Below are 23,486 nucleotides of genomic sequence, written 5' to 3'. Positions count from 1 at the left end.
CAAAACAAGGCTGCTTCCTATTAGTCTTTTTTAGGAAGTCTTAACTGGTGCAATAGATGAGAGACTTAACTATTGAAAAAGAGGAGAAAAAAATCTTTATTTTCAGATAGTATGATTATCTTCTCAGGAGAACCAAGATGTTAAAATAAGTAACTAGAATGAATAAGACCAGTTAGTAAGGTGATTACTAAATAAATAAATGTATCAAATGTATCAAAGACAATATCTTTCCTTCATATTAGCAATAACTGCTTAGTAGGCTATAAAAGAAAAAACATGCAAACTACTATAACAACACAAATTTTAAATACTTTTATGAAGAAAATTCTAGATCAAATAAAGATCAATAAAGAATATGTGGTAGTTCGTCTCCAAAGATGGTGGACAGACCACTTCCCCAGCAAGAGGTAAATGTTCCTCCACCTTTTGAATTTAGGCTGTCACATGACAGATTTGATCAATAGAACGTGGCAAAAGGAATCCTATGCCAAATCTAGGCTATCTTTAATAAGAGTAATTATTACTCTTTAATCTAGAGTAGCCTAGATTTCTTACATGGTGGCTCAGGGCTTCCAACTCTTGGAACCCTGAGCCACCATGTAAGAAATCTAGGCTACTCTGCTGGAGGGAGAGGCCATGAGAAGGAACACTGATGAGCTTGACTTATGAGCGACAAAGCCATCTTGGACATCCACCCTAATAAGCTTGGACTGCAGCTCCAGCTGCCGTCTGACTGCAAACCATGAGAGATTCCAAGAAGATAATAATAAATTGTTACTGAAGGCATTAAGATTTTTTTTTTTTTTAATAAATATACACCGGGCTTCCCTGGTGGTGCAGTGGTTGGGAGTCCACCTGCCGATGCAGGGGACACAGGTTCTTGCCCCGGTCCAGGAAGATCCCATATGCCATGGAGCGGCTAGGCCCATGAGCCATGGCTGCTGAGCCTGTGCGTCCGGAGCCTGTGCTCCGCAACGGGAGAGGCCACAACAGTGAGAGGCACGCGTACTGCAAAAAAAAAAAATTAAAAAATAAATAAATAAATAAATAAATAAATATACACCAAAGGTAACTAAGACAGAAATCTCAAATACAAGGGAATAACTACCATTTGAGGGGACTGGAAAACTAAATTATAAGTTAAATTTATAAATTTAATATAATTACATTAAAAATTCCAATGGATTTTTTTTTCTATCAGAACTCTAAGATTCTGAAAATTATTTGAAAGTATAAACATGAGAATAATCACAAGTTTTTTGAAACAGTGGCATAACCAATTTAGGGAAGTAAACTGTTCATGATACTACTTTCGTTATGTTTAATCTTATTTATTTCTTCTCATTAAAAAATAGCATTCAAGCCATATGAAAAGCATATATGATGGCTTATGGATTAATATGCTTAATACCTAAAGAACTCAAACCTATTGGCCGGAAAAATGTTAAAACCCTAGGGAAATGAGCAAAGGTCATATAAAGACAGTTCACAAAGTAGGAAATTATTATTATTAACTAGCTGATAAATACAGGGAAAATCCCAATCTACAAATAATAGAATATATGAATTAAAGCAATAAATTTTTTTGCTAATAAAATTGGCAATATTTTTTAAAATAATAATACTCAATTGAGTAAAGGTGGGGTGAGATGGGTACTTTTTTCTATTGCCAGGAATATTGTAAATTATTTTAATCTTTCTGTAAAGGAATTTGGCGATATGAATTGAGATACTATTTGATCTAATAATTCTCCTAAGGATTTCCCCAAAGAAAAATAGTTCATACCAGGGATAAAATTTATATCCAAAGATACTCATCATTGAATTATGTATTACAGCAAAACTTGGAAATTACCTAATGTTTTAGTATTAGGTGTAGTGCTCTAGGGATTCAGATTGAGCCTCCCCAAAATTTGTCACTCCTGCATGAGGATTTTTTTGAGTTAAAGACATGAGACCCTGTGTGTTCAAGATAACCTACTGTTCCTCCCTTAACTACATAGAAGAATTTAAACTGGGAATTTTTCCCAGAAAAAAAAAAAGTTATTACAGAGATAAATTTGAGCTAAGTAGCCCCATCTGTATGGTAGGGCAAATGTCTAATTGCCAAACATCTGCTTTTCTTATTGTCTTGTGAAACCTCCTTTTCTTGGAAGCTCCAGGCCCCTATCCCATTCCTTAGCTCAGGATGACGTGTATACCTTATTTTACCTTTCTGTCTTTGAACCTCTTATGTATGTAGGGACTCTGACCTTCTCATGTATGTGGGGTTCCTGTATGTATGAAATTAAATTAGACTTTTTCCTGTTAATCTGTCTCATGTCAGTTTAATTCTTAGACCAGTCAGAAGAACCTAGAACTGTAAAGGAAAGTTTTTTTCTTCTCTGACAGTACTAATTAAATAGGTTATAATCACATGATGAGATATTTTATAGCCTTTAGAAAGTCCATGGATAGTTCTTACTGTCTTGATAAATCTTCTTATTTAAGGTCAAGAAAAACATTAAGATACAAAATTGTATGTGTATTTTATCCAAACTATGTAAAAGTATAGAGGAAAAAAGCCTGAAGAAACTGTCAAAATGCTAGTAAAGTTGACTAGTGAATGGTGAAATTCTAAGTGATTTTCTTCATCTTTAGCATTTTCTAATGTAGTAAGCATGGTGGTTTATAATCAGAAAACCCACAAGGAAACAAATATATTATTTTAAAATGCAATTCAGGCTCATTTCCTTATATACATGGGCTTTGGCTCCATCTCCAAACAAAAGGAAGTTGTAAGGCACGTAATTAAAAACTCACAAAATTCAAAGGACTGGTTTCCCCAAGAGCATAAATATAAAGAATGTGCGATGTGTTCTCAGGGTGCATGAATCTTTAGCTATTGTGTTGTATATTTGTGCTTTATTTTTTTCAGCATTATTTCTAGTATTTCTCATGTTGCTTGTTTCCACATTAACAGCACAGCATGCAGCATGCGCTGGCAGTTCTTTGGCTTTATTTAGAGTTTTGTTCATTCACTTCTAAGTTCTTTATCAAAGGAATTGATTTTGAGGCATGTTTTTAGCCCTGCTTCTAGCACCCCATTAATGAATGCTTGCATTACATTGTTATAGAATACAAAAAATCTTTTAAATTGTAATGACAATGAATGGTTAAGTAACAGCAGAATAGTGACTGAACTCTGACTTAGAAGTTACTGTGCACATAAACAAATGTATGATTCATAAAATACTGACAAAATAAGGAGAATATTTTTTACTTGCTAGAGACTTCACCATGTGGCCTTAGCATAAACATAGCTCACCATTCACTCAGGCTACCACCTTTGCAATTATGCAATTCCTGAAGAAATCTTAAAATATTTTGATTCGTATTATTTTAAATTTTGTGCATGAATTGAGACTTTATAAATTTTTATATTATGGTCTCTTACATTTGCTTAATTCATAATTGCATAAAGTGGGATAGCATCATAAGAAGTCTTAAGGAGAATGCAAATTATCTCCCCATAGCTCTAGATGTGAATGAATAAATACAGAATATTAGGAAGCTATGAAATCATTTCCAAGGAGAGAAATGAAAGAGAATTGCAAGCTACTTCTTCAGAACTCCACCTCTTAAAGCTGGGTACAGTAAGTCACCTACATACAAACAAGTTCTGTTCCAAGAGCGTGTTCATGGTCCAATTTGTTAAGTCCAACAAAGTTAACCTAGGTACCCAACTAACATAATTGCCTATATAGTACTGTACTGTAATAGGTTTATAATACTTTTCACACAAATAATACATAAAAAACAAATGCAAAAAATAAAGAAAACATTTAAAATCTTACAGTACAGTACCTTGAAAAGTACAGCAGTACAGTACAACAGCCGGCATACAGGGGCTGGCATCGAGTGAACTGGCAAGAAGAGTTACTGACTGGAGGAGGGAGAGGAGGTGGGAGATGGTAGAGCTGGAGGATAGTCAGCAATAGGAGATGGAGGGCAAGCTGCAGTTTCACTCATGCCTGACATTGATGGCACAGGTTCTGGCTCCTTGCTAGATTCAATTCTATCTTCCCTCTTGAAAAACGATCCAGTGATGTCTGGGTAGTAGCTCTTTTTTTCTCATCATAGATGACACGGTAGCACTGGATTGCATTCTGAATGGCTGCTGCAAACTTCATGTACTGTTCTATGTTCGAGTCCTGTGCCTCAAAAACTAACAGTGCCTCCTCAAATAAAGAAAATCCCCTTGCCACTTCCTGTGTCGTGAATCTCTTCAGTTCTTCAGTTACTTCTTCTTCCTCTTGTCTCTCTTCGTCCTTTCTCTGGGCCTCCAATTTCATCAGGTAGGTCTTCATTAGTAAGCTCCTCATGTTGCACAGCAACAGTGCTGGACAGTAAAGCACACAAAAGCACAACCACTTGTAGAGGATGCACACACGTGACAATGTACACCAGGCACGTGAACTAATTTACATGAATGGTCATGCAAACACACGTTCATATCTTTGAAAGTTTGCAACTTGAAGGTTCGTATGTAGGGGACTTACTGAACTTATTATGACTCACCCAATTTCAATGAAAGATACCTTCTCTTAAAAGCTTCCCTATCATTCTCCCAAAGAACCAAAATAAAGGAAAAGTTACAGAGAAGTTACATCAGAAGATTGGTCTAAAGCTGGCTATTTGTAGGGTATGTGAGCCTTTGAGACAAAGGACAAGTGAGCTGAGGGTAATGGTAAGGAAACTAAGGATTAGTAAGGAAAATAATTAGTTCAGGCACAGACTAGCAAACTCAGGAAGTTGAAGGGTCCAGGGAATTAAAAAAAGAACAAGCACGACAGTAGTGAAGGAGTGAGAGAGCGAGAAGATTTAGAAGTAGTGAGCAAAGGGAATGTCCTGGAATTTTTTGATATTTCAGATGTAGAACAATTTTGGGGAATGACAGATCCCAAGATGTGGTCATGGGAATGAGTTTCTATAATGGAATCCGAGCCATTGACTTGAGAAGGTGAAAAAATGGTAAGCCAGAGTGTTGGCTAGATTCTAAATATGGGTGTTAGAAGTCAACCTACAATATATCAGGATAGAAAGGTAGGGCCAAAGATTGATTCAAGTGACCAGTCCCTCAGTGGGAGCACTTTGGAGGTACATGGCTCCTCTCAGCCCTGCAGCTGCCATTTGAGTACATCTGATTGATCATTTTGTGTGAAGTACCATTTTGTTTTCCTAAATATAGGTGCCTATTGAATTATCTTTCCAGACGTATAAGTAGCTTTAAAGCAAAAAGTGTTGCATATCCTAGTTGTTTCAGAGATAAAAAGCTGAGGAAGTTTTTAATAGAATTATGTTTTAAAGCTGGCATGCATTCCAAATTGATTACAAGGGATCCAAGCAGTGTTTCATAGTAGGTAAGAAACAGATACAGTGTTTCATAGTAGGTAAGAAACAGATATCTGTTTCTGTTTAAAATATTACCAACAGTGGTAGGATTGGCCTATCCTATCACTGAGGTTCTATGCCCTGGTACAGATATAGCATTGTTAAAATATTGATATTTCTGTGCTATTTGGAAATTTACTGTGGCCTTGAGTTTCTTCCATTGAAAGAAAAAAAATTAATACATTTTACAGCTGCATTGCTATAAAGACAAATATAATCCAGGTTGGATTATATTCATTTTTTTTTTGGATTTAAAGGCTTATTAAAGAGATATATTTATTATTATTTTATTATTATTATTATTTTTTGCGGTACACGGGCCTCTCACTGCTGTGGCCTCTCCTGTTGCGGAGCACAGGCTCCAGACGCGCAGGCTCAGCGGACATGGCTCACGGGCCCAGCCGCTCCACGGCATGTGGGATCTTCCCGGACCGGGACATGAACCCATGTCCCCTGCATCGGCAGGCGGACTCTCAACCACTGCGCCACCAGGGAAGCCCAAGGGATATATTTCTTAGGCTGTACCTCTCGTTGGCATTTTGTAAAGATTACCTATCCTTTTTCCTTTTATACTTTTAGACTGTTTTGTCTTCTTGCCTATTTATGACTATTTGTGACTATATTATGGTATTTTATGGCCATGTTATGTGACCACGTTATTGTTAAGCCTCCTGAAATTATTACCAATATACTAATGAGTGTTATTACACAAAACTAAATCGTACAATACTCATTTTTTTCTGAGAAGTACTTTTGGACTTTTGTACCCTATTTTAAGCAAAATTTTCTGTATAATAGCTGCCATTGTTTACTGCCCTAAGATGTTTATGGATATTAAATTACTGACATCATTTCCTGGCTTCAGTATCAGTTTCTATCACTTAATAGAGTTGGTTTTTCAAAATGGCATTTGCATTTTTTATTATGGTAAAATATACATAATATAAAATTTACCATTTTAACCCTTTTTTAATGTACAATTTAGTGGCACCAAGTACATTCACATTATTGTTATATTCATTTTGAAAATTCTGATTTATAAAAAATGAAAACATTTTTGTGGGCCCTTTAAAATACTATGGGCCATAGGCACTGGGCTTTCTGTGCCTCATGGCGGAGTGGGCCCAGCCTGGACCTTCTGGTAGTTTAACACCTGCCTGACCAGGGGTATCCAGAACTTGCCTAATCTGACTGCCTGGTGTGTACTGATTTATAAATACTTTGAGTATCATCCCAGACCAAGTTACACCTTGGCTAGGAGTCAGGTGAGCATCATCAAAAGCCTTTTATTGGGCTTCTCTGGTGGCGCAGTGGTTAAGAGTCCGCCTGCCGATACAGGGGACACGGGTTCGTGCCCCGGGAAGATCCCACATGCCGCGGAGCGACTGGGCCCATGAACCATAGCCACTGAGCTTGCACGTCCGGAGCCTGTGCTCCGCAACGGGAGAGGCCACAACAGTGAAAGGCCCGCGTACTGAGAAAAAAAAAAAAAAAAGCCTTTTATTGTTCTTTTAGGCTCAGTCACATGAAAGAAACTCCCCAAAGGCTAGAATTGTCTTTAGTTTCCTGCTTCCTGGGAAGGGATGTCTAACAGTGGCTTTAAAAAGAAGATAAGGGAAAGAGTGACTTGCTGAAAACCACCAACAGCTGGGTCAGAAAGTTAATCTAGAAAGGTTGGTGGTTCTATAGGAAGTATCACCTGTCAATTAAATTAGCTTTCATTCCCACTTCTTTTTAAGGCCCTCTCTTTGTATCTTTGCTCCATTCTGTGTCCCCATGATCTTCCATAATTTCATTCCAGTATAGGCAGTCTTTTTCCTTTTTTCTTGTTCTTTTGTTGTTTTTGTTGTTCTGTTTTAAAAAGATAATAGCACAAAAAGTTGTGCGATGTAATTCTGGCCACAGGGAATAATCATGTGTAAGCCTTGTAGTCTAGATTAAAGTGTGGTTTTGCCAAACTTTTATTCAGAAAATTAAGGCTGAACTTTAATTAGGTAACGTTTCAGAGTTAATGATGTGTCTTCATGACTTTTATTTTAGTACTACTTTGCTTTGTACTGCATCTTAATATATCTACTATTTAATTTTCTCTTTTTTGTCCTGTTAAGGTTCTGAATCACTATCTATTAACAAAAGAATCATGGCCATTTGCTGATTATGCTTGTTTATCTTATTATGTGCTATTGACTGAAATGAAATTAGAATTTTAGATTCTTCTGCAAAAGAGGTGCTGGTGGGGGAGTGGAATTGGAGAAGAGGGAAGGGGGTCACATGATTGTACCTAGTATTTTTTGATTAATGTCAAGGTGTTCCAAAATGCTGCTGCTAGTTAACCAGAGAAACAGCCCTCTATTACTTGGGTTCAGAAGGAGATGGTGGCCTTCCTCCGCCTAAATTCATGCCTCCACCTAAATTCCTCCACCTAAATTCAATGTGTGTTGCACATATGTGTGCTGACCTTATATGTATACATATAGGCATGATTTTGTAGTTTATAGGCAAACAATTCTGAATCTGAGTCTCATGGCATTCTGCCAGCACTAAGGGACTGCATTTCCTAGGCCCCAGCTTCAACTTTAGGATCTGCTGGCCGCTGCTCATATAGCTCCACAGGGCTTCCCCAGAGACAGATAGATACATAGATAAGATAGAGAGATAGATAAGATAGGTAGATAGTCTATCATATCTCTCTATGCTCGCTTTCTCTCTTTCTATCTGTCTCCTATTGGTCCTGATTCTCTGGAGAACTCTCACTGATATAGACAGAAAGATCTTTATGAGTTCTCTGGCTCTCAAATTCTGTGATTTGATTTGATTTGATTCTCATTGATCCTTTCTCATCCTAATAGTTATTTATGACCAAGTAATCTTTTTGAATAAGTACCTTGGCAGATGTTTAATTCAAGTCTACTTGAAAATTAAAAAATAAATATTTTAACTCCTGCTCACCTGATGTATCACCAACAGCTGAGAAATTTGGGGTTTTGATTATCAGGAAACTCAGATCCCCAAGTATTTTTTAGCATGTGTCCTTTTAGTGGAAAGAACCCTGTTTCCTTTGATAGTATACCTTCATCTTATGTTGCTTTCTGAAGTTAAGTAACCATGACCTCCTTTTGTTTCTGAGTCAAGTCATAAAAGCTCAGTTCTACTTCAGGGAACTTGGGATTCTGGGAGATTTTATTTTCCTCCTTTTGGTTATCTTTAAATTTCTACAGTGAGCATATTTGACTTTTGTAAAGAAGAAAGAAAAAGAATTGAAAAATCAAGAACCCTGGGCCTCAAATTTATATCTAACCACACCACTATAAATATAAAACAGTGGCAAGTGTCCTCATAGAATATAGACTGAGAAATAAGAAAGGTGATGTTTATTTTTTATATTAAAATGATAGGAACAATCAAAATTTTTGCATAAGAAAGAAAAACGTGTCAATAACTAAGGTTTAATAGTGTATTGCTTAGTTTTTGATGCTGGCCATTACTAAAGTTTGAATGATATTAGTCTTTAAAAGTCAGCTTAGGGGCTTCACTGGTGGCACAGTGGTTAAGAATCCGCCTGCCAATGCAGGAGACAAGGGTTCGAGCCCTGGCCTGGGCAGATCCCACATGCCACGGAGCAACTAAGCCTGTGCGCCGCAACTACTGAGTCTGTGCTCTAGAGCCCGCATGCCACAACGAGTGAGCCCGCACACCACAACTACTGAAGCCCGCACGCCGTGCTCTGCAATAAGAGAAGCCACTGCAATGAGAAGCCCGTGCACTGCAGTGAAGACCCAACGCAGCCAAAAATAAATAAATTTATATAAAGAAAAAGAACCAGAGTTCCTCGGAGACCCACTTAACCACGTCTTTGGGTTTTCATTTACATACATGTAAAAATCTGTATTTTTTTTTTTTTAAAAAGTCAGCTTATTTTGTGATGTGATTGTTCATGTAGATCTCCATATTCTTCTTTGTGATGACCAGACTCATTAATGATATAGATGTTTATACTGATATTCACAGCCTACAATTCCTTGCATTTCCCATAACTATTTTTTCTTTAGTTGAATACCTGTATTTCTTACAAATGCTTTTTCTTTGTAAAATTTTATCAAATAAAAAGAGATAGTAAAGGTTTCTTAAATAGGTAACAATAATATATCCAACTAATTACATGTTCTTTATAGCTGCATTTGCCAATTACTCTTATCTGTAATTCAATCACTGGGAGAAAAAATATCCAATAGGAATGAAATCATTTTAAAAGTAGTGAAGGGATGTGTCTAAGATGCCTATCCCATGTGATCCCCAGGGTTAGTAAAGTAATTTTGGCTGTACAGGAATTGTTCTTTTCTCCCACATCACTCTGCATGTGTGCTTAGAAGACAACCTTACTAGGGGAAGGTGGGTCTTCAGTCAAGTGCACGTAAGTGGGGAAGAATTTTATACATAATGTATACTGAAAATAATCAAACAAAACATCACAGCAATCTACTTTAATATCTATTTTCATTCCATCCAATGTGACATTCAAATAAATAAGCTTGTTGCCTCAATACCTTTTTAAGAGTAAGTGGAGTACACCAAATGAGGATACTTATAGGCATGCTAGGGAAGAATGACCTTTGCTGTATGAATGCCAGGTAGCTAATAGCTATCCGTAATGGTGGACACAAGGTTAGTTTGCAGTGACTGATTTGGCCAGGAAACATAACCCATTATATAGTTTAATGGATGAGCTATCTAGATGAAGGAATTGAGACTGTGCTTTCAAATTATCTTGTAATATTAAATTAGGCAGAGTTACTGATGTTCTAGAAGGCAGGCCTAAAATTGAAAATAACCTTGAAAAATAAAACTATGAAAAATAAAAGGTCCTAAATAAAAAGGATGAAATCAAATAAGAATAAGTGTAACCACAGAACAACCCCTTGGAAGACTGGGAAAAAATGGGTAAGGACTGGGTATATGGTTGTCTAAGAAACAGTAATGTCATCTTATTCTAAAAAAAGAGAGGTTTGGGAGATATTGATGCTTAGAGGCTATGGGAATGAGGGTGGGAAGGGGATAGGAATCTAAGAATTGGAAACCCATCACTTAAAGATACACTGATACATTTTCCTGATATAAGTGGTATAACTGTGTTCTATTTGTCTTTCACAATGAGGGAAGGTCGACTGGGGACTCAAGAGGACCCTTCTGTAATATCCTAACCTGTCTTTCTATGATCTATTAAAAAGAAGAAGGAAGAGAAAAAGAAGAAAAGGAAGAAGAAAGCTTTATTAACCTTAACGCAGATTTTCCCTAGAGTGATTGTCTTGCTGGGTCTTTAGTGGTTCCTGTTTCTACAGGGCCTGTTTGCCCTTAGCATTCTTTTCTCTGACACTTTTTTCCGTCTTCTATCAGGATGTTTCACTCAACTTCCTCAACCCTTCTCTGAAACAGCACACTCAAAGGTGAAAAGAGATTGACTCTTACTGTTGGTTGTGTTTTGTCAGGTCTTGACCTCTGTGATGCTCCTTTGGAAGTGAGCAGTTGGCTACCACAGCATTCTTTGCCCTCCCTTTCCTCAGAATTCATGACATTGCAACACTCTCTCCATACCTTTTCTTCTCTGTCTTTCATGGCTTCTTTATGAACCCAGCCATGAATGTCCCAAAGATTTGGGTCCTAGAACCCTGCTCCTCTCATTTTACATAATCTCAGAGAATTCATCCACTCCCATGACTCTATAACCATCACTTTTTGGGGGTAACTTATTTTTTATATGATTTCAAACTTACAGAAAAGTTACAAGACTAGCAAGAGGAGCTCCCATATAATCTTTACCTGGAGTCAGCAATTGTTTACCATTTGAGAATAGGCTGGAGACTTTGTGCCCCTTTACCTCTGAACAGTTCAATGTGTATTTCTTAATAACAAAGACACATAGCTATGGTAAAGTTTTCAACCTAGGGGAAGATTGATACAGTATAATTATTTAAGCCACAGTCCATATTCAAATATAGTCCATTATCCCAGTAATGTTCTTTATAGCTCTTTCCCCAGCCAATGATCACTGCTGTGCACAGGGCACTGACTTCTCTCCAGGCCATCTGTCCCACAACACTGCCTTTAAAATAAACATTTTGTACTGATGTCATCTCTAATTAAAAATGTCTGAGAAGTGACTCATTTCCCTCCTTAAACAAGTCCTCTCCATCTCCATGTCTTTTTTATTCTTTTTAGTGGTATTAGAGCTCTCTCAGACATCTGGGTTTGAAGTTATGGAACATCTTTGGTTCTTTATCCCCAGTTAGGCTGGTAAGTCCTCTAAATTCTTTCTGTGAAATGTCTCCTCTAGTCCCCTCTTAAGCTGCTGTGCTCTGATGCCCACCCATTCCACACTTCAGACAAATGCTTTCAGTTACCGTCATCTATCTGGAGGACTCAGAAAAAGCTTGCAGTGATTGTCCTATCTTAAGTAAACTTTGTCAGAACTCAGGGTCTGTGTGGCGCCAGAATAGTGGATCAGCCAATAATGTGTGATAATTCACGAATCTCTTTCTATACACAGTTTCTAAATATTTCTTCCCAGCCCCACTAAATAGTTGTTGAATAAACATTTAAATAGTATGTTAGGGTGTTGAAACCATAACGACTATCTGCAACTCACATATGCAGAGGAAGTATGTCTAACTGATAACTGGCCCTCTTCCCGAGCCCATAACCAGTGGGAAAACACTAACTCTTCAATGCTCTTAAAGCTTAGTCTGATTCCATAATTCAAATAGTTCCTATAGGAGATATTTAACCTTCCTTGAAAAAACTCTCACTTTCTCAGAGATCCTCTCCCTTCCCCTATGTGTAGAAAAGCAGATCTGAGACTGTTATCTGTTAAAAGTCCTGCTTACAAGGTTAGCCTTTGGTTGGCATCTAGAGATAAGAATTCCTGAATAAGAGTAGCTCACTGTGTCTAAACTGTTTGCACAAACAATGTGGTTTATGTTGAACACCTGTTTTCCTTCTGCAAGTCTGGAATTTTGGTATGTGCTAGGCAGAGGGTGCCTGTGTGACCGGCCCCCAAGAAAAATCTTGGGCTTGGAGTCTCTGATGAGCTTCCCGAGTAGATAGCATTTCACAACACATGGCAGGGGGAATTAAGTGCATCTTGTGTGACTCACTGAGGGGGGGCTCTTGGTCTCAGAATTTCGCACCTGGTTTTTTCTGGACTTTAGCCCATGTGCCTTTTCCCTTTGCTGACTTTGCTTTGAATCAACTTGCTGTAATCAATCATAGCCACAAGTACAATTATATATTGAGTTTTATGAGCCCTCCTGGCAAGTCACTGTATCTAGGGGTGGTCTTAGGAATCCCAACACACCCTGCTTTTCTCCCTGTGGCAGATTGTTATTTTCCCAAAATGGTTGCAACATGTGCTGGCATCGCACATGCTCTTACAATGTGATTTTGACACTCTTCACATTGAGAGGCAGAGTCCATGTTACCTCCCCTAGAATTTGGGTGAACTGTGACTATGATGGAAGTGATGCTATGCGATTTCCAGAGTAGTTGATTAAAAGTAACGCAACTTCCTCCTGGTTCTCTTTTTGCCATCCTTATCCTCAGAACCCAGTCACCATGCTGTGAGGAACCCCATGCAGGCACAAGGAGTTGTTGTACAGTTGTTCCATCAAATGTCCTAGCTAAAGTCCCAGCAGATAGCCAGCATCAACTACCAATTGGAATGAGAGACGTTTCCAACCCCAGCACTTAAGTCACTCTCAGCTTTCAGGTCTTCCCAACTGAGGCCTCAGACATTGTGAAGCAATAAGATGGCTTTGCTGTACCTTTCCAAATTCCTGACCCAAAGAATCTGGAAATGACTACTGTTTTACACTGCTATGTATGGGTTGGCCAGTTATGCAGCAATAGCAACTGTATCTTTCTCTGAGATGGCATCCGGGTATATGGAAACAGGGATGCAACTTAGCATCCTGATGCCAGAGGGGAAGAGCAGCATTTTCTGTGTGGTGTTCTCTGGGATGATATCTCAAGTCCAGCTTGTTGCTCTTTCCCTTGCCAGCATAAGTGGCTATAGTCTGTGGCTGTTGTTAACTGTCAGTCTTTTTCTATTTCTCACTCTTTTTCTCTGGGCTTGGTTGGAGCCCTCATGGCATGTTTGAGATGGCATGTTTGAGATGACTCAGCCTCATTTCCACTTCCATAGATACTGTGGACCCCACAGAAGCCTTCTGTGACTCCCATTCAGTACCTAGCTCCAATGCTCAGCTCTGCAGCTAACAGTTGAACTCCCTCTGCAGACTTACAACTACTTCAGGGTCTTGTTTATGCCACAGGATACAAACGTCGTTCAGAATTGATGATTCTCAGAGCCTCCCTCTGCCTGACCATGCTGTTCTGCCAGTTTGGGTTTGGCTGTGCCCCAGGCAAATGAAAGAACAGCCTGAGTGGTGGTCTGTTCTGAGTTCTCATGAGAGATGGGGGGCCAGGAGACCCCTTATACCTTTGTGCCATTATTTTCATTTATCCAGTGCACTTCCCTCTGTCCACATCAATGAGACTCTGTCTATGTCAATGAGACTGTCTGATTTAAGTCAACAGATGGGAAAATTGGGAAATGCTTCGACTATTTCTGCTGTCCTGCTTTACTTTTCCCTTATTTTCGTCTTCCTACAATGCCCCAGACTTCTTCCCTATCTTCCTACTCTCCATTCCAACTCTTGTTTAAGCCTTCATGGCAAAGGATGTTTTCTCTACATGCTTGGAGAAATCTATGATCTGAGTCTTCCAGGTATGGTCATTGATATTCTGAAATCCTCAAGACTGAACTGGATTGCAAGGCTGTTGTCTTTCGGAAGAACCCTATTTTGCATTAGAAGGTGATATTACTTTGCATTTTGATTGCCATTTTTTTTCTAAAATAAATTTTGATCTCCCCTTGGGAAAATGGGTGGTTACACACCCCGAAAAGGGAAAACTACTAATAATTTTGAATGATTACGCCCTCCCTGTATACTTGGTTTGAGAGGTACACCAAATTACTCACTTGTCCAAAACTCCCACCATCTCAATTTAGCCTTGGGTATGAATTGCAGTCAATATAAAGGTCCTCTGAGGTAGGACCTTCTTGGTGAAGCTGCTTTTTTCTATTCTGTTTTGTGCCTTTTGTATTAAACTTTGGAAAACATACTCTGTTCTGCTTCCTTATAACAATTATACCCTCCTGGTTCCTAATAGTTTGTTCTTATTTTGGAAAACCTTCTTTATTCACCTATTCCATGTTTACATCCTTCTAATTCCTGAGTATATGCTTAGGCACAAATTTACTGCTTGCCTTGACTCCTACTTTTTTATATATGCCCAGCTGCTCCCTTGTTTTTGCTCCATTTCCTTGCTCTAACTCTCAGAACCTCGGTGTTTCAATATTGCAGATTATTCAGTATGTATTAGGATGCTTTTAGTAGGTTGTACAAAAACCAACTCAAACCAGATCAGACAGTAAAAGTAATTTATTGGCTCATATTTATTTGAAAAGTCTGGCTTCAGGAAAGGATTGATATGGCAATGTCATTGGTACTTTTTACTGATTCTCAAGCCTGCCTTTTATGGTGTTGGTTTCATGCTATACTGATAGTAGGCAGGCTGCCAACAGCAACCTGGGCTAGATGCTTCCTTACTTATGTGCAATAGTGGAAAAAGAATGTTTTTCCCCCAAACTCTTTTTTTTTTTTTTTTTTTTTTTTTTGCGGTACGCGAGCCTCTCATGATTGTGGCCTCTCCCGTTGCGGAGCACAGGCTCCGGACGCGCAGGCCCAGCGGCCGTGGCTCACGGGCCCAGCCGCTCCGCGGCATGTGGGACCCTCCCGCACTGGGGCACGAACCCGTATCCCCTGCATCGGCAGGCGGACTCTCAACCACTGCGCCACCAGGGAAGCCCTCCCCCAAACTCTTGAACAAAATCTCAGGCTTTAAGCTGTTTGGACAAACTCAAGTCACATGCCTAACATTGAACCAATCACTGTCTTTGAGAGTGGAGTGAGATTGTCCTTATTTTCTTAGGCCAATTAGATTCTACCCCTAGACTGGGAGGGGGGTTAATCTACTCAAACTGCATGGTTACTACACAATGTGAAATGGGAGAAGTGGATTCAGGGTGAGCTGGTGTCACCTCTTAAAGTTTGCATGAGATGAGCATGCTCACGTCTTCCCAACTCAATGTTCACTACTGACTTCACTTGGTAGCTTGAAGTCAACCATGGCAGGAGTATTTATACCACAGGAATTGTCAAATATTACAAATCAGTTGTGTGGGCTTTTTTTTTTTGGTGGGTGGAGCTGGTTTACCAATACATCTCTGATAATGGGAGGCACTCAGTTTTATGTGTTAACAGGCAACAAACATTCTCTTAATTAGTTTTCCTAACTTCAGAATTGCACACCCCTACTTACCACTTTTTAAAAATAATGGCTTTACTGAGATTTAATTCACCTGCCATAAAATTCACCCTTTTAAAACATACAATTCAGTGATTTTTGGTGTATCTCCAGTGTCATACCATCATCACCACAGTCAATTTCAGTATATTTTCATCACCCCCAAAAGAAACCCCATACCCACTGTAGTAGTTAGGTTTCTCTACAGAAACAAAACCAAAGCTGAAAACCCCGGAAAGCCAGTGATGTAATTCACTTCGCGTTTGAAGGCTTGAGAACCAGGAGTACCAAGGAGCAGGATAAGATTAATGTCTCAGCTTGAGCAATCAGGCAGGAAGGGGCCAATTCTTACTTTGTCTGCCTTTCTCTTCTATTCAGGCCCTCAACAGATTGGATGATGCCCACCCACATTGGGGAAGGCAAACTACTGAGTCCATCAATTTAAATGCTAATTTCATCTGGAAACACTTTCACAGACACAACCCACAAATAATGTTTAGCCACATATCTTGGTGCCTCGTGATCCAGTCACACCCATTAATAGTCACTCCTCATTCCTTCCCTCCCACTATCCCCTGGCAAAACTACTTTCTGTCTCTGTGGACTTGCCCATTTTGGACATTTCATATAAGGAATCATACAATCTGTCTTTTGGCTTAGTTTCTTTCACCTCGCATAATGTTTTCAAGGTTCATCTATGCTATACAACTATCAGTATTTTTTTCCATATTGCCAAATAATATTTCATCTTGTGAATAGACCACATCGTGAATTGTTTATACATCCATCAGTTAATGACATGTGAGTTGTTGAGATCCAGTTCTAATCATAGTTCTGGAATCCGGTCCTTTTCACCTTCAGTCTTCAGTACCTTCTGCGGCTGGAATACTTTTCCTAAAACATCACATTTATTCTTGTCACTCATCACATCAAAATATATTGTCCACTCTGTCTGGGAGATGCTAAAGGAAGGCGCTGACCTCGCATGTGAAGCTGTCCTCAGTTCCACTGCAACTGGGGTAGAAATCAGCAGATCCTGCCACCTACTTAGAGGGCAGTTTGGCAAGCGATGCTCTAATCTCATTTAAAGGGCCTCTAGCTGACCAAAAACAAACAAACAAACCCCAAAGAAATAGACCCCCAACAACACAAAGCAAAAGCCCAAAACTATATAGAAAGTGACATGGATATTATGTAGCTTTTGGATTTTATTGTTTATATATTTTATCTCTTAAATATTAAGAATTTCATGAGGGTGCTGGTGGGATGATGTGTCTTACAGGTAGATAGCTTGAAGCCCTGGCTGAATCAGTAGCGTTCTTTAGATTCTCTCCTGAGATTTTAAGCAAATGGTCTTATATGTGAAGTGGGAGTAATAATTCTTACTTCAGAGCCTGTTGTGGATTAAAAGTTATAAATACTCAACTACCGTGTTCAACTCATAATAGGCACTCAGTAAATAGACACTATAATGATTATTATATGGTTAGAATTTTCATTTATTTTCAATAAAGCCAATCTAAGGTTAGAACTATTTTGGTGTTCTTTCATTGTTTTATCGTTTTGGTGATTTAATTTCAATATTGTCCTAGTGCTTTAAAATTAGTACCAGTTTGAAGCAGAAATTAGATAATCAGTGCAAGGGCTTTATGTTTCTTGTCTACCATTACCCTTGATATAATCTGAGAGAATCAATATTTCCTTTGGGAAATGGTCAATGATAGTGTCTTGTTTTATTACTATAGAAGCTTTTATGAAGTGCTCTAAGGATAAATACCTTAAATATTATACTGGGTTATACTGATATAAATTTCTCATAGGAATGAATCTTCCAGCTTGGCAGTTACTGGCAAGTATGACTTGATAGCAATTATTAAAAATATAACCCAAGATATTATTCTTTGGAATGATTATAACATATTAGTAAAAAAGATATTGAATGGTAGTTAAATTGTAATTGTTTTTGTCTTTTTGCAGATGGTCATACAATTTAAATGGTTCTTTATGTTGTATATTTATGGTTTAGAAAAATTCACATATATGATAATTTATAATTTTAATTTTATAAATAAAACAGCCATGAACTAGATTCTTCTTTCAGAATTAGAAGTACTTATAAATGCAATAGCCAAATACAAGAGGTGTTAGTAATTTGAGAGATTAAATTAATCAATTTTTTGAAAATTAACCTGTGATCATAATACAACTAACACATTAAAGATCAACTTTTGGAAATCACTCCTTTTTATATATTTTAGTCATTTAATATTATCTTTCTCCCTCCCCCCATAGGGTTATCCTTGTCAAGATGATGATTATTCAGTTGTCTACAGAAAATGCCGTTCTCAGTTCACAGATCTAAATGGTTCCAAAAGATTTGGCATCAACACCTGGCATGATGAGAGTGGGACTTATGCCAATTCATATGTAAAACGAAAACTCTACCCATTTACCAGTGGCCTTGTTGTTCCCTTTTTAAAATAATATATGGAATCAGATTCTATAACTAATGAAAGGTAATGGATGTAGCAGTTGATGATTTTCTATCCTAATAAATGCAGTGGAAATATTACGATAATAGATTCCTTTAACACAAAATCTTATATTCTAGACCAGTGTGTATATCTTTCTTTTTATAAGCTACTCTGGTATTTTCCAAAGTTTAGTATGTTTTTCACTGAAGGTATATAACCCAATTCTAGATGGTACTTGGAGGAATTTTATTTTATGTTACTTTATTTTGTTTTATTTTATTGACTGAATTTATTTTAAATTTTATTAGGAAAAAATGCATAAAGCTAACACAATCAAGCTCATGATTGCTTAGGGTGTGTCTGATTTAAAAAAAAGAGATAACTTAAATTCCACTTTTGAGTGAATAAAAATTTAGGTGGTACTCAAATTCTACATGAAACTCAACTGGCTTAAGTTTGAGCAACATGGGCCCTATAATAATGTTGAGTGTGTGTGTGTGTGTGTTTATTGGGGAGGAGTGTGTCTGTTTCTACACTTTAACATATCTGTGGTGGCTAGCTGCTCTGTGGATTATCATTCAGCATGGTGTTTTTCCTTATACAATATAACACTTTTTATTGTATGAAGTAGCAGAGATGCAGACAGAATCTTAGTGAAACTTTAGGGGTTTAATGGAAAATCCAATCATCTAGTGTTAGATTTAGAATAAATCTTAGCAGTTGTTTTGACTCGCACTCCTGTTTTCCAGATGAGCAGAGACTCACAGAGGTTCAAGTAGCTTGCCCAGGGTTACATAAATAAATTCTAGTTGATCTTTGAGGTACATTTGAACTTTTGTTTTTTCTGAGGATGGGTTTATTTATTTTGGCCTAGGTTAAATTTACTCTCGTTGTTTTTCTTTAAGAAAGAAATTCATGAAATAGTATTTCATGATAAATGCTAATTTGATTAGCAAAATATGGGGAAAACTATAAGCCTTGTGAGGAGAGAAATGATAATAAATAAAATATGGATATGCCAAGGAAGCATTCACCAGCAGAGTTTTACTATAATTTATAGCTGCTTTAAAGTGTGTCTGTACATATACACAAATATATGTGTATAAATATGTATAACATATATAAATACGTAATGTTAATTCTTTTTTTAAAAATTAATTATTTTATTATTTTTTTAACATCTTTATTGGAGTATAATTGCTTTACAATGGTGTGTTAGTTTCTGCTTTATAACAAAGTGAATCAGTTATACATATACATATGTCCCCATATCTCTTCCCTCTTGCGTCTCCCTCCTACCTTCCCTATCCCACCCCTCTAGGCAGTCACAAAGCACCGAGCTGATCTCCCTGTGCTATGTGGCTGCTTCCCACTAGCTATCTGTTTTACATTTGGTAGTGTATATATGGACATGCCATCTTTATTGGAGTATAATTGCTTCACAATGGTGCATTAGTTTGTTAATTCTTTATATATTACCTATTCTAGGGGATACCTGCCTAGGATTACCTTTCTTTCCACAGACTACAAATTCAAGTTTAATCACTCCGAACATTCATTAACATATCTAGGGTGGACAGATGTTTGAAGTATGCAAATCTGTATGTCAAGCTACTCATCATTTGATTTTTTTTTTCCTTTTGGAAGGAGAAAAAGTCCTAATGGCCATATCACTACCTTTGAACAATGCCTTTTACTTAGAAAAAAATTCACCTACTTTAGCAGGAATTCTATATCGTCACAATGATTAACATTGCATTTTACATAAATGACCTGGGTCTGCCATGAGGGATCAATTTAGAAATCAGTTTTTGTTTGGTTAGAAGGAGAATGAAATTAGAGGGATTTTATTTAAACTAGTAGAATAAAATGATGCCTTGAAAAAAATAGAGATTACCTAGATCTTTCAGGTATAATTATTTTGTGTTGATTTGGATTTCTTTAGATAACTTCTTTAATGGTTCACCTCACCAGTATCAAAGACCATTTCAAACAATAAAAAGTGGAACTCAGATATGATCATCGGAGAGTGTCTTCCTTAGGAAATGACCACACTGACTTCTGATGGTTCCACATGTATACTTCATAGGATTCCACCTGAGACACCAAAATAACACTGTATCTTGTGTGTTTATACAGTTAGCATTCATATTTGGTCAGTATTTTTCTTTTGGCCTTTATGTGTTATTATGTCAGAACTGTTGGTGTGAGCTCACTATGGCAGAATGCAGACTGCTGCTGGGAGAATGGGTAATTGGTTGGGCAAATCCCAAGTAGATGTATGGCAGTGGTGGTCCTTGATTAAATTTGGCCTACAGATAAGTTTTATTTAGTCTTCAGAGTGTTTTTTTTTCATTAATCTTAAAAAATTGAGCCCCATTTTATAGACTAGGACATTTTACTTTAAAATTCGAATTTTTATGTCCTTGGCAAATTTGCAGATCTGGCAGCACTGGTCTGATTTTGATACAGCAACAATCAGCAGGGATATGATAGGAGACCCTCTTTGGATGGGGGTGAGTTCATCATTTTGCTGTTATTCTCACCTGGTATACTTATTTATGGAAGCATTGTGACCCTTTACCTAAGGAGAGGTCAGACAAATATGAAATAACAAGTTGTAGAGGGAAGGGGTTGGTAGAAAAATGGCAAAATTGGCAGCTTCTTGGTGACTGAGATTAGGACGATAAAGGCAGAAGCCACATCCTAATAGTAGAGACAGCAAGTTTGGTTAAGTTCAAGTAGGCATCAAGATCCCGGAGTATATGATGTAGAAAATAGAAATGGAGAGTGGGCCAAGCGCTTTACCTTAGAAATATAGAGTAATCTCAGATCCACTGGTTTACACTAGGAGTCCATTTGTGCTGAGGCAGGAAGTGAAGGTACCAGACCCAACCCCTAGAATATGGAGCTGGCAGATGAAGACAAGAAGCAGGGCCCAGCCAGCTCACTGGTCTATTTACAGAGGAAAATCACCCCCTGGATTCCAGTGCTCCTTTTTCTAGAGGTACAGAGAAACTCCAGATTCACCAAGACTCTAGGCAGAAATAGTGAAGTCCTTCCTATGGGACACAGAGTAGAGGTGGCAGGCTGGTAGAGACAGAAGTGCCTGGCACAGCCACCATCAAGAATAGAGCAGCAGGGCTTCCCTGGTGGTGCAGTGGTTGAGAGTCCGCCTGCTGATGCAGGGGACGTGGGTTCGTGCCCTGGTCCGGGAAGATCCCACATGCTGTGGAGCGGCTGGGCCTGTGAGCCATGTCCGCTGAGCCTGCGCATCCGGAGCCTGTGCTCCGCAACAGGAGAGGCCACAACAGTGAGAGGCCCACGTACCGAAAAAAAAAAAAAAAAAATAGAGCAGCAGATTCTTTCTCAAATCTATGTTGACCAAAAGCTAACTTTAGAGTCAGGAACAGTGCAGTTTGCCAGTAGCTGAAAGCCCACTCCAAATAGCTATGGTAGGGTAAGCATGAGGCAAATATTGTAAATCAAAGTGGAAAACCCTAACAAAATCTCACAGTAAATCAGTGTCCCAAATATTAAGATCATAAGCTTTATAAAAAAATTTAACAGCTTTATTGAGATATGATTCACAAACCATAACGTTCACCCTTTTAAAGTATGTAATTCAATGATTTTTGGTAGATTCACAGAGGTGTGCTACCATCACTGTAATCAATTTAGAACATTCTCACCACCCCCAAAGTGAACCCCATATCCATTAACTGTCATTCCCCATTCCCTCCCGATCTCTCAGTTCTAAGCAACCACTAATCTACTTTCTGTCTCTATAGATTTGCCTTTTCTGGATATTTTATATAGGTGGAATCATACGATGCGTGGTCTTTTGTGACTAGTTTCTTTCACTTAACATAATGTTTTCAAGGTTTCGTGTTGAATGAAGTATCAGTGCTTCATTCTTTTTTGGCTGAATAATATTCCATTTTACAGCTATACCACAATTTATCCATTCATCAGTTGATGGACGTTGGGTTACTTCTGCCTTTTGGCTATTTTAAATAATGCTGCTATGAATATTTATGTATGAGTTTTTGTGTGGACATATGTTTTCATTTCTCTTGGGCATATATGTAGAAATGCAACTGCTGGGTCATATGGTAACTCTATGTTTAACCTTTTGATGAACTGCCAAACTATTTTCTACGGTATTTTACATTCCCACCAGCAATGCATGAGAGTTCCAATTTCTTAATATACTTGCCAACATTTGTTATTTTCCATTGTTTTGTTTATAGCCATCCTAGTGGGTGTGAAGTGGTGTCTAGTTGTGGTTTCGATTTGTATTTTCCTGATGGCTAGTGATGTTGAGCATCTTTCTATGTGCTTATTGGCCATTTGTGTATTTTCCTTGGAGAAATCTTTATTCAGATCCATTTTCCATTTTTAAATTGGGTTATTTAGCTTTTATGATCATAACCTTTTGTAACATAATTTTCAAAAAAACTGGAACACATAATCTGAAAAAAAAATTTTCGTTTGGGCTTGAGAAGTAGCTTAGAAGCTTTCATTTAGAATCAAATACTGGAATTTCTGTTCCAATGCCACAGAATATTTGAAAATGAATAGAACTTGGAAGATCTTGTAGGCAGGCACTGTCAAGTGAAAATTTATAATGCATGTATGTGTTTTAATCAATATTTTTGATAATGGTAGTGATAATGATGGTACAGTAAGTCAATAAAGTAATATTGAAATTATTTATAAAATTCTGGGGGAATGTGTTCTTTAGTTTTTCATCACATAGTTCTACTTTTCATTTGTCAGGGTAATAACTAGGGCTTGCTCTGCAGGAATCAAACTCGTCTCATTCTCTAACACTCTTCCTTAGTACTAGAATTTCCCCTTTAAGCGTGAATCTCAACCTGCTGTGCTTATAAACTCCTTTGATGATCTAATGAAATCCAGACCTTTTGCCCTGGAAAAGTTACAAATATTCCTGTTAAGAACATTGGGAAACATTCTAACATCACCAAGTAATGAAGTTTTCCTCTCCTTTGGAAGTAGAATAACTAAATTGTGAATATTTAACAAGTTCATATTAGGTTTGTGTGTCCACTTCCAGAAGACAAAGTATACATGCGTATATGTATATATGTACACACACACACACACACACACACACATAACGTGTTTATATTT

The 23,486-nt window shown here is 37.8% G+C and overlaps 1 protein-coding gene across 5 annotated transcripts in view; it reads left to right on the top strand.

Moving 5' to 3' along the window:
• Window positions 1-23,006, top strand: part of CFAP95 (cilia and flagella associated protein 95) — a 127,918-nt gene extending 104,912 nt beyond the window's left edge. For 4 of the 5 annotated variants that reach the window (XM_070045742.1, XM_060300859.2, XM_060300858.2 and 1 more), the window contains one exon: window positions 18,148-23,006. In XM_070045742.1, coding sequence (XP_069901843.1) covers window positions 18,148-18,339 — 192 coding nt within the window. In that variant the 3' untranslated portion in view covers window positions 18,340-23,006. The remainder of the gene's footprint in view (window positions 1-18,147) is intronic. The other variant, XM_060300857.1, reaches the window with a different exon arrangement.
• Window positions 23,007-23,486: the final 480 nt, after the last annotated feature.

The sequence above is a fragment of the Globicephala melas genome, chromosome 6, assembly GCF_963455315.2.
Source record: "Globicephala melas chromosome 6, mGloMel1.2, whole genome shotgun sequence".
NCBI lineage: Eukaryota > Metazoa > Chordata > Mammalia > Artiodactyla > Delphinidae > Globicephala > Globicephala melas.
Note: the sequence above shows the minus strand (reverse complement) of the source record. Positions and strands in the feature narration are given on the sequence as shown.